Source organism: Fulmarus glacialis, unplaced genomic scaffold (assembly GCF_000690835.1).
Source record: "Fulmarus glacialis isolate BGI_N327 unplaced genomic scaffold, ASM69083v1 scaffold24548, whole genome shotgun sequence".
NCBI classification, from domain to species: Eukaryota; Metazoa; Chordata; class Aves; order Procellariiformes; family Procellariidae; genus Fulmarus; species Fulmarus glacialis.
This window is the reverse complement of record NW_009228259.1, coordinates 6,867-18,738: the sequence shown is the minus strand read 5'-3', so window position 1 is coordinate 18,738 and position 11,872 is coordinate 6,867. Positions and strand designations below refer to the sequence as shown.

General features: G+C 56.8%; 1 protein-coding gene across 1 annotated transcript in view; it reads right to left on the bottom strand.

Moving 5' to 3' along the window:
• EPHB1 (EPH receptor B1) overlaps positions 1-11,872 on the bottom strand; it is a gene marked incomplete at its 5' end in the record, with an annotated part of 21,451 nt that overhangs the window by 7,668 nt on the left and 1,911 nt on the right. Inside the window, 5 exons of the mRNA XM_009583428.1 lie at positions 2,589-2,653; positions 2,871-2,979; positions 5,116-5,278; positions 6,985-7,166; positions 10,154-10,489. Of these exons, the coding sequence (XP_009581723.1) occupies positions 2,589-2,653; positions 2,871-2,979; positions 5,116-5,278; positions 6,985-7,166; positions 10,154-10,489 (855 nt within the window). The remainder of the gene's footprint in view (positions 1-2,588; positions 2,654-2,870; positions 2,980-5,115; positions 5,279-6,984; positions 7,167-10,153; positions 10,490-11,872) is intronic.

The window sequence follows — 11,872 nt, the reverse complement described above, 5'->3', positions numbered from 1 at the left end:
GGGACCACAGCATCGCCTCTGCGCGGCTCTGCGTCGGGAATCTAAATCAGCTCCCGGCTGCTTTGCAAGTTTGCCAGCAAGTAATTCGGGAGGAGGCATGAAAGCCTCGCAGCGGGGCACTGCTGGTGCAGAACAGCCACCAAGGGAGAACCGCTTGCGGGGCCCCCAGGACTTGGGAGGGACCAGACAGGAGCATCCTCATCCCCAAAAGGGGCGTTTGGGGCAAAAGCTCTGCGCCTCGGAGGCGGGCGGGGAAGGCTGCAATGAAGCCATCTGTGCATCTCCCAGTTCATAAATCCCTTTACGGCTCTGTCTCATACACTTTAACTGCCCCATAAATTTTTTTACAAGAGCAGCTGATGCTTCAGCCAGGATTACAAAGGGATTTACAGGATCGTAACCAAAACTGACTCACTGATCAAAATACTGAAGAAATAAAGGAGACAATAATGCCGAAGTTTCCTGCCCACTGTCAACACAGGCTGGTTTTCAAACACCCTCTGATGTGCCCCGGGGTCTGCCCGTGGGCTCAGTAAACAGCAGGTTCAGCTCCCCCCTAATCCCCATCCCATCCAAATGAATGGGATTAGGGCACCTAAACCCATTTTTCCTTGGGAACAAATATCATCGGGACAGAGAAAAACCCTTGCCTGCTGAATCGCCGCCGCTTCAACAGGGCGCTTTCCTTACTTCCCCTATCTCGAAGCTCCTGGCGAAGCAGTGGCAGAGAGAAAGCGTGAGAAACTACAACCTGAGAGACCCCACCTCACCCCAAAACCCACCCGGGGAAGTCCTTGCCAGCAGCAGGCAGCCAGCGATCCCCGGGGGGGCTCCCGGGAGGGACGGCGGAGCTGCGCCGGGGAGGCTGTAATTGCCGTGCCACTAAACGCGCGGGTGATTTGTTCCGGCGGATGCACCCGTTACTCCATTAGTCGCTCGCCACAAATTTCCCACCTGTTTTGCTCAAGCATCTGCAATAATCGAGTGCCTGGAGGCTTGCTAACCTTGAAAGAGTTTTGCTGCGCGACCGGGAGCCCCGGCACCCCCCCGCTTTCAGGCACCGATCCTCACATCGCTCAGCTTTAAAAACTAAACACAGACACCCGCTTCATTGCTTTCCTACCTGGTTTGAACACCCTGGATTTTGGGGTGCTTGGGGCGAGCTAGGGATGCACGCGGCGTGGGGAATGTTTCAAAACCGGGGGAAAACAGGAAAAATAAGTCCGTCTGCAGCCCGGGTTTAGCCATCAGGCATCAAATAAATCTTCCCCCAGCACCCATGGTGCAGAAATGCAAAGAAAAGAGGGAGGAAAAGCACAGGTCTATCATATTTAAGTATCACCTGGTGATGTTTGGAAAACAGTTTATCGTTTGCAGGGAGGTTTACGGCCCCTCACAGTCCCACCATCACGTTGGGAGGGTTTGGTATGAAGCTGAGAAGGTCAAAAGAGATCTAGCGCGCTGCTGCCAGCTTGGTCGGGCTCTCCTGGCTGCCTCCAAAACTCTTCCTTCCCCGTCAGCCCTCCCGTTTTCTCTGCCAGGCTGATCGCTCCATCTCCATCCCTCCTCTCCGCTCACCCATCCCACTCCCCTCTTCCCCAGCTGTCTGTCACCCATCCCTGCATCCCGCCACCAGCCCTTTTCCCCAAGCAGGTGCCCAGGACCCAGGGACTGTTTCTTCCCACAAGGCAGCAAAATGCACCTGGAAGGCATCTCTAGGAGAGTGTAAATGGGATTTACATCCCATGGGGACAGGGCACGGAGCCTGCGGGCACCACATGGCAACTCCTCACCCCCTGGAGCTGCCGCTTTGCTGCTTTATTATCATTTCCAGTGATCACAACTGCCCGCTGGCTGCTTTACCAGGAGCTGGAGAGCACCTGAGCACACGTTATCCACAACAGACACCTCGAATTTATTCTTGTGCACAGCTCCACCAACCGCAAAGGTCTCTTAGGAAAAGAGAGCTCAGGCTCTCCCAGTTGTTTGCCAAGGCAATCAGCAGCCCAAAACCAGCTGAACCTTCCGAGTCACTGGCCACGCATTCTTCCCAGAGCAGGGTGCAGGGCAAGCATCAGCCACGCAGCCAGGACAGCAGCAATGCCGGCCACCAGCCCGCACTCCCCGGCCACGTTCCCAAAATCCAGACTCCCTTTAGCGCTAAGAGCAGCCCAGCACCGATCCTGGCCCGGGCAGAGGCTGTGGCAGGAGATCAGGAGCTCATCCCCCCTCCACACACTGTCTCTCTCCTTCCTCCCTCCTTGGGAGTCTTCACAGCATCCTCTCCCCATCCCCTGTCCCACTACATCCCCCTGTCCCTTACATGCCCCTGTGCCCCCAAATCCGTCCCCATCTCCCAAATCCCCCCTGTTGCTCTTCTTTTCCCACCCACAATGCTGCACCACTGCAAACCCCCCCCAGACACCCTGACACACAGCTGTGGACATCTCTACTCCCACCCTACGGTCCTCTCCGTCGGCCCCATGGGGCTTTCATCCCCCGACCGTGCACATTTGAAGGTGGAGGAGTGGGGCACACGCCAGGTGCAGGTTTAGGAGGGTTTCCCCTGCCCGCTTTTCCCCACTCACCTCGCCCGGTGCTGTAGTGCTGTAATTTATCGCTGTACACTGCCTCCTTGCTGTAGGCGCGCTTCCTGGGAGAAGAGGGGAGAAAACAGCCAGGCTTGAGGAACCAGCGGCTTATGACGGCCCCGAACCTCTCCCCTGCCAGCAACACTCGGCGAGCGGTGGCAGCTCGGCGCTCTCTCCAGCTACAGGGGTACCCCGTCCCTCCCCTCCTATCCCAAATCTCTCCTAGCTACGTCTTACCACCTCCACCTTCCAGGGACACAGCATCCCACGGGGACCCACCTGCTGCAGACGATGGAAATGGCCACCAGTGAGACGATGAAGACCACCCCGGCCGCCGCGGACCCCGCGATCAAAGGCAGCTGCTCTCGCAGCTCCGACTTGTAGTCATCTGCAAGAGAAGAGGGACTGGGTGAATTCTCCCTTGCACGCTCATGGAGTAAGAGCAGCCTCCTGGGAAAGGGTCCCGTAGTGCCCCCTCTGACTCCGTGGGTGCTGCTCCCATGGGAGGGTGGTGGGACAAGGGGGATCCAGGTGGGAGCGTTGGTTGAGGCAGGTGATGAGCTGGTGCTGCGTTGCATGGGGAAGGATTGTCACGTTCGGCTCACACATACTTTGGGTTAAAAATATGGAAGAGAAGGTCCTGGGAATGAAGTCAAACCCATGTGCATGGGCCCACTTTCCCAAAGAGATAAGTTCACAAAGTGGCTTTGTTCGCGCCTCTGGGGTTTCTCTTCCCTCAATAAATTTAAACCTGTTGGCCGTTTTGACCAAATTTAACATGGGGTCTCACAGATATAAAGTTCCTACAAGTTGCAGGAAAGGAGGAAGAGAAAAAACCCCATTAATAACCAAACCAGCCGGGGAAGGCTGCGCCAGGAGTTCACCCATATTAGACACCAGAGAGTTCTCCATGCAACAGTTAACCTTGAGAGAGATCCAGGAGAACCCGAGCACCTTCGCTGCAGATCTGCTTGTAGGTTTTTACATCTCGACAGATGGCATAAGCCAACTCCTTTTGCAGAGCCACAGCAACCACAGCACCCCTTCCACACCGAGCATCCCTCAAACTCCCCGCATCCCCTTGGCCACCCCCTGCGTCCTTCAGCAGCAGGCTGGGGTGAAAGCCGAGGTGGCACAGGGTGGACTGGACACACGTGGAGGAACCCCAAGAAAGCCACTTGCAACCTCCATGTGTCTCCCCGCATTTTCCCCTTCTCCTGCCCTGCCCCATTAGCGGGGTGGGTACCCGCAGTGGGCAGTATTGGGCAGACCCCACACTCCTGGGGGCTTCTGCAGCCCTCCAGAAACAGCCCCCTCTCCAACTGTCCCCAGCAAAGTCTGCCAGGCTGGGCCAGCAGCCACAAGCAAGGGTTAAAATAAAATTCACTCCAAAAGAAAGCATTTAGCACCCTTTTATCTGTATTTTTCTAGTCCACAGTTAATTACTAGCAACTAGATTTCTCTCTCGCATGCCGCTTAAATCCTGAGAAATTCTCATCTAACAATCAATTATTATTTAATAATCTATACTAACCATTCTTATTAAATTTCAATTAATTGCTTATTTGAAGCAGGATTTTCTTCTCGCTTCTCTAATCCTGAATATTCGAGGCATTGGGCGAGTTTATTACCATTTCCTTCCCTTCGGTTGCCCTGCGTGGTTTTCCTCTTCCCGCCCTGGCTGGCACTCGACATGAGCGCGAGCACGGGGCAACTCGGTTTTAGAAAAGAAGAAAGTTTTAGGAAAGACAGCCAAGAAGGGCTGGGACCCATGGGTGTCACCTAAGCGGAGCAAGAACCACGGCAGCAGCGGCACAGAAGGGGCTCTCTGCAGGGACTTCAGCTGCCCCAGGGGTAGGAGGACCACAAAAGGAGCCTTGCTTCACTCACTGACTTCTAGATTAGTCCTGAAGCTGGGATTAATGAAAAACCCTCCCGTGAGTTATTAGTCTCTAAAGGGACCTAGTGTTTGTGGGTGCAGGGAAGGGCTGGGGTCAGAACGACAGCACGATGCTGACAAGGAGGCCAGAAGAAGCCGTGAAGATCGTGAGCTGGCCCTTTCCCTTCCACACACCACCTCAGGGTGGGAAATCAGCTTCCAGTGATGGGTCTGACCCTTCCAGCTTTGCCCTGATGGCTCAGATGCAGCTTTGAGCACCCCAGGAGAGCATCCCTGGAGAGTATCCCAGGAGCCTTTCCTCCGGGGGTCTACGACCCTCCGCTCCTCCTGCCACGCCGGACTCACAGCCAGTGGCAGGGGAGTTCTGCCACCACGGTCAGAGGCAGGAAAGACAAAACCGCAGCTAAATAGCAGGGGAGAAAACAGAGCTAAGAGATTTAAAGCAGATTACTCCTCCAGCTGGCGATTAATAAGACATCGCTGTAAATCACCTGGCTTTTGCCACGCTGCCCGCTGGGAAAGAGGTTTGCAGAGACAAGTTCGTTTAATCCAATTAAAGCCCGAAGCTGTCGCTGGAACGACAACCACCCCCTTCGCCTCCCTGTCCCCCCCTTCCAGACTCACCGTCCGTCAGCGTCTGGAAGCACATCTTCCCGCTGTACTTGCCGTAGCCGGCCACGGTGCGGGCTCGTACCTGCACCACGTACACCATGCCGGGTCGCAGCCCCTCGATCCTGGCCGTGTTGGTCTGGCTGCGGGCCATGGAGGAGTTGTACTCGTTGTGGTCCTGTGGGCACAGCCAAGAGAGACCGTCAGCATTGGGGACAATGTACCCTGCAGCCCACCCATCCCCGTTGATAGCAGGGATGAGGTTTATCTGCAGGGGGATAAAGCGGTGGCACTGGCTCTGCTCCACGAGGACAAGCGCCGGAGCCTGGGCAAGGTGGCTCAGACCCTCCTGGTTGCCCTCGATCCCCAACATGGAGGATCCTGCAGGAACAGCACCCGCAAGCTCTGCCCGGGCTCCGGGGAGTTGGGGAGGTCCCCACAGCACGTGCCTCCCCAGCAGCCCACTGGTCCCACCGTGCTGAAGACCATGGAGCAGTGAGGGGAAACAATAAGAGCATCCAGAGCAAAAACACTCATGAGTAGCAAATTCCTCATCTTCAAACCACTGATGTTCCTGCACATTTCAGAAACGTCATGCAGTTACGGAAACACCGTAACACGTCCCACACGACCCCACTCAAGCAGGTTCAAGGGCAGCTTGCCTCTGCCGAAAGCCCCAGCCCCTCCAGTCCCTGCTCCAATGGCAGGGGTCCTTGGGCTAAACCTTGGTGGAGATATCGTACGTCTCGAATCTCATTTTTTGCAACATTCCCCAGTGATTTGCCATAAAGAGGCTGCTGCTGAAATCAGCTAATTATTCACATTTAGAGGAATTCATTAAAGCTGGCAAGACACGGGAGGGATGGAACAGCTTGGGCTCGGCACGGTTCACCACAAGGGTCGAGAGCGTGTCCCCTGCGGGGAAGGACAGCTGCCAGTGAAAGAGACCCGGTGGCAGGCAGTGATCCGGGACAGGGACAACCCTGATAACCTTCGCTGGTCCTGACCGTCCCCCTCCTTTCCTCCTGACGCTGTCCCCACGCTCTGGGTCCCTGCTCACCCTCGCAGCTACCAGAGCCAAGGCAGCAACGGGCACTGATGTGCTGGAGAAAACGCTGCCCACTGGGGAGGAATTAGCATCTGCAGCCGCAACATAGAGTCATAGAATCATAGAATCATTAAGGTTGGAAAAGACCTCTAAGATCATCCAGTCCAACCGTTAACCCAACACCCCCATACCCACTAAACCATGTCCCTAAGCGCCTCATCTACACGTCTTTTACATACTTCCAGGGATGGTGACTCCACCACTTCCCTGGGCAGCCTGTTCCAAGGCCTGACCACTCTTTCAGTGAAGAAGTTTTTCCTAATGTCCAATCTAAACCTCCCTTGGCGCAACTTGAGGCCATTTCCTCTTGTCCTATCACTTGTTACTTGGGAGAAGAGACCGACCCCCACCTCGCTACAACCTCCTTTCAGGTAGTTGTAGAGCGCGGTGAGGTCTCCCCTCAGCCTCCTCTTCTCCCGGCTAAACAGCCCCAGTTCCCTCAGCCGCCCCTCATCAGACTTGTGCTCCAGACCCTTCACCAGCTTCGTTGCCCTTCTCTGGACACGCTCCAGCACCTCAGTGTCCTTCTTGTAGTAGAACAACATCGCCTCCCTTCCTCTGGTTGCACGTTGCTCCCACCCTTCAGGCACCCAGGCGCCCATCCCACAGCCTGTCCCACCGCCTGGACTCTTCCCAGCAAAGAGCGTGACTCAAAGCTCATCGACGTTTCCCCTCTCCCAGCACACTCAGGACCCGAGCAGCTTCCCGGCAGCGCCGGACGAAGCTCCACATGCCCTCATCCCACCCTCTGTCGTGAGGTTTCGACCCGAGCTTACCGCTGCCGGCCTGGAGCCCACGGTGCTGCTGACGTCGGGCGTGCAGATGCGGCTCACCTTCTCGTAGTAGCGGATCTCGTAGTCCAGGATGATGCCGTTGGGCTGCTCGGGTTGAGGCCAGGAGAGCGTGATGCTCCTCATCGTGGCGCTCACCTGGTGCATGATGGGGACGGTGGAGGGTGCTGCCGAAGAAGCGGGGAGGGAAGGAAAATTAATGGAGAGGGGTAAGACTGACAGCCCTGGGGAGGGGGAAAATCTCCCGGGCACATGGAGCATCCCAAATCTCCCACGCCTGCGGTTGTTCGCCCCCTGGGACAAGCTCACGCATTTGGGAAGATTTACATGGAGCCAGAGCAGTGAGTCGGCAAGGGAATTCTGGTATTTAAACCAATTATCCTTTTTAATTAGGGACTTAGAAATCCTCGATGTTCCATCTCCCTGGGATTGCTTGCTCCAAGGATGTCTCCCACAGAGGGGCAAAGACAGCAAAGCTCTCCCCAGCGGGACAAACCAAGGCTCAATGACGGTCCCCAGCTCTGCTTGCCATCTTTTGCCGTAACAGCCTCTCTGGGGGAGCCAGCACCACAGGAGCCTGTGCCGCGGCTGCAACTCCACATGCTGTCAGTAATAGGACATAGGAGCAAAAATCTGCCCACCCCGAGGAAGACGACGGAAAACCAGGGCAGGGACACCCCAGCCCAGCAAGGGGACCCCAAGGTACTGGAGTCTGTAGCACGGCTTCAGCTCAGCCCTGGCCTGGAGGAGCTGCTGGGTCCGCTCTTAGGGGCTCTCTGGGGATGCTCATCCTCAGCGCCCAAATGTGCTTCTCCCAGAGTTTTATTTCCCAAGCCCAAACACTTGCAGAACAGTCTCAAACCATCCTTCAGCTCCTCACCTGCCCCGAGGCCACGGTGCAAGGGTGCTCAAAAGGCAGCGCCTCCATCCCTGCAGCCCCCCAAGACATCCCGGGCAGCAAACCACAGGGGTCCCAGGCATCTTGTCGTAGCATCCCCGGAGAAAGCAAGATGCTCGGCACTGGCTGAGCACGCAGCCAGCATCGGGTGCGAGCCTGGCATGGTTTGTCCAACTCCCTTCCCTCCCTGCCATGTATTTCTAAGCCGTCTTGCTGGCCACGCCACACACCATGTTGCTCTGCAAAGCCGCCCCTAGTATTTAAGTTCACACACCAGACCGGAGCTAAGCGAGCAGGTTTCCTAAAATAGCTGCCAGGCACATTGTCCCCACTGCTGCTGCTCCCTGCCCCCTTCTCTGCATGCACTGGAGCAATCCCGGGGCTGCTCTGCGCCTGCCGGGGAGCCGAGCATTCCTGGAGCCGACCACCCCCGGAGCCGAGCATCCCTGGAGCTGAGCATCCCGGAGCCGAGCACCCCCAGCGCCCAGCATCCCCAGCAGCAGCAATACCATCCTTCCAGCAACAAGGACACCAAGCTGCTAAGTTAGCCAGGAGCCACTTTTCAAAAGGCTTTTTGCCCTCCAAGTTATACTTGAAATGGCCACAGCCAGCCAATATGGCCCCGATCCTGCATTTAGTCCTACTAAAAGCCTCCAAGAAAGGTACCCAAGTCTCTCCGCACCCAAAGCAGGGCTGGCATGACTTGCTCGCAGGGTCAGCTCCCTATCCAGTGCAGGCAGCACTGGGCAGGGAAAATGCCTCCTCCCCACGGATCCAGGGCAGAGCTGAGCTCAGCACGACCAGCTCGGGGTGCAGGATCGTGCCGCAGAGGAAACCTGGGGGCGGCAGAAGCCCCGCTCCACGCGGCCGCACTGGGAGATGTCAATAGTCCGGCACCACCTTTGTTTACCTGGCGTATTTAAACCCGTTGTTGTTTTTTTTTTAATCTCTCCACAACCGCTCCGAAAAGATGCTCGTGGGCTGAAATTAAACACTTAGCTTGATTGCTGTTTTGTTCATTGCTGCATTCCCCACCCCGTTAGCATGGGTAGCGGCATGCAGGCGGATGGGGCTGGGGGCAGCCCTGCGGGGTGAGATACACTAAGCAGCCCGGATCCGGCCCCACGTGGGGAAAGCGGGTGGAAAAACCCACTGCAAAGCGAACGGGATTTTTAGAGGGACAGCACCGATCCCGCCCTTGACACACCTGATGCATTTCCATCAGGTTACCCCACAGCCCGTCCTGCGGCACTGGGAGCATTTCCTCATTAATATTCAGCCTTCGCAAGACAAACAGGGAGCGCAAGGCAAACAGACAGATGGACATGGCTGTTCCCAGCTCCCGGGCAGCCCAAGAGTGAGAGACAAGCAAAGAAACACCCCAAAAATCCCACCCCAGGAGAAAAGGCTTGGAGACCAGAGGCAGTTTTGACTGCACGTGGTTCAGGAGACAGCGATGCCAGCCAGGCACAACCGTAGATTTGTATTCCCCAGAGCCGGGAGACTAAAATATTTACGTCAGGTTTCTGCCTCATGCTGTCCCGAGGGAGCAGGTTGGCGAAGGCTGCCTGCGCTACACGCTCGGCACAAAGCAGAAATTACCATCCCCTTTCTCTGCCCAAAGCAGATGGGTTTCCATCCCCTCGGCTCCTTGTGCTCCTCATTGCAGCCTGGGACAGGGTCCCCCCCTTGCCATCTGCACACCCACCCTGTCAGCATCCCGTGTTGGCCCAGAGCTGCTTGTTCAATTCCTGACGCCTGAGCGGGAAGAGGGAGGGAAAGGGGCAGGGGAGCCTGAAAAAGGGGACGAGACGAAAATGATGGGAGAGGGATGTGCCAGAGGAGACGGAGACTGAACTCAGCCCTGGGATGCTGCTCCCCCCATGCTGCGATGCAGCCAGGCTGCGTTTCGAGGCTGGATTCACCCCTCCTCCCTGCTCCCACCTGGGAAAAGGGGGGAAATGGTGATGCCATTTTATCCCCAAGCAATCTAGAGCGGGATAAAAAGCAGATATCGGTCCTCATCCCCTTCCCTCCCACAATCCAGCTCTCGCTTTGCCCAGGGCGCAGGCAACCCCTCCACCTCCCCCGTCCCTCTCCCTCCCTCTTTTCCTGGCCTTTCTCCCCGCTTGCTGCCTTCCCCCCAGCCTGCCCAGGGCAGGTTTACACCCCAGGAGCTTTTTCCTTCGGACTCGGAGCTTGCAACTCATAGTGTATGGCTTAAAACCCCCGGCACCGCGCCATCCCAGGACTCACCGGCTTGGTTGGTGGTGATGTTGACGGAGACGTGCTGCGGTGGGAAGGGGCTCTTGTTGGAAACCCCGTTGACAGCCTGGATCTCGAAGGTGTACGGCGTGTGTGCCCACAGGTTGCTGATGAAGACCCGGGTCTCCGTCAGCCCCAGCTGCCGGGGGACAAAGTCCACATTGTCGTCGCAGCGGGAGCAGGCGCGTCGGTCCGACCGGCACTTCTTGCAGACGATGTTATAGGTGACGTCATCCCGCCCCCCCGTCTCTCGTGGCGGGTGCCACTCCAGGATGATGGACGTCTCGTTGACGATGGAGATGACGTTGCGGGGGCCAGACGGGACGCCTGCAGAGAAGGAGAGCACTTGAGACAGGCTCTTGCCCAAAACGTTACACTCGGCCCTACCAGGGCTCAGCAGGAGCCTCAGGGGGCTCCAGCACAGAGAAGGACACCCCACCGCTCCATCTGCCAGTCTACCCATCACCTCCTGGCTCAGGAGGGATTCGATCTCCGTGGCTTTGCCCAATTTGCCCAATTCTCTCCCCATTGGTAACACCAATCATCCGCATCGCCAGCTGCAGAGAGACATTTCACGGTTGGGGATGGGGACTCCCACGCCACAAACCCACTTAGTCTCCAAAAAAACCCCCCATGCAGAGCGCACACAGATCCATCTGTGAAGGTGGACCCATTTTAATGATCGGGAGATGCCAAGGTAGCTCCAGTGCTCACGTGAAGAAGCACCTCAGATTATCACAGCAAGAGAAACGCCACTTAGCCAGCACCGCGGAGGAACAGAGGAGCAGCAGGCAGAAAGAGAGTCAAAAATGGAAAGTGGTTATTAACGGTTCGATATCTCAAGTTGGGAGCCCAGGTATTTAACGGCACAGAGGAAGGCCCTCCTCCGCGCCTGGCACCACTCGCTGTTTTGCGAGCAGCTTGGACGTTGGCCGAGAGATCAAAATTGCATTGATCAAATCTGCCGGGAGCCATTGCAAATGCTTCAGAGGACGGGAATTGAACACGGCTCCGATTGCACGCGCTGCCGGAACAGGGCCGGAGTCGATAGGGAGCGATTCAGGAGGAATCCAGGTGGGAGAGCATCACTGAGGCACAAACATATGTCTGCCCAAGTCTCGGGAAGGATTTGGGGTTGGCCAGGACAGCTCCACAGCCAAAACCACAAAATCCGGCTGCTGGGTTATATTAAATATGGAAAACGATTAATTACTCGTGCCGGCAGGGCTTGGCGCTGCGCTTCCGAGGAAGAAAAAAGACTTTGCCACGATGCAGGGGGGAGCAATAAAAATGATGGAGGACTTGACCTGTGAGGAAAGGTTAAGAGAGCGAAGCATGCTCCATCTTGGGGAAAACCATCCCGGGGGAGCCCTCCACGTGTGTGTGCTGGGGAACATCGTTAGTGGCTGCAGATAAATTAGCCCCGTTACCGGACGGGAATGGGCTGGGCAGAGGCGGCTTCATCAGCACAGGGGTGACGTGGCTGGTGGGATGGAGAGGCCACCCCATGTGGAAGACCTCCAACTTCGGCCACCGCTGTCAGCCAGCCGGGGGGGGCCGTGGGTGGCCACCCCTGCCCAGCTCCCTGCCTGCGCTGCCCTCTCCCCCTGCTCCCTTAATCGCACCCAGGCAGGCACGTTGGGAGCCTCGCTGAGCCGTTGCTGCGGATACCGCAGATGAAAGCGTTTTGTTCAAATGCCTAGAAAAATG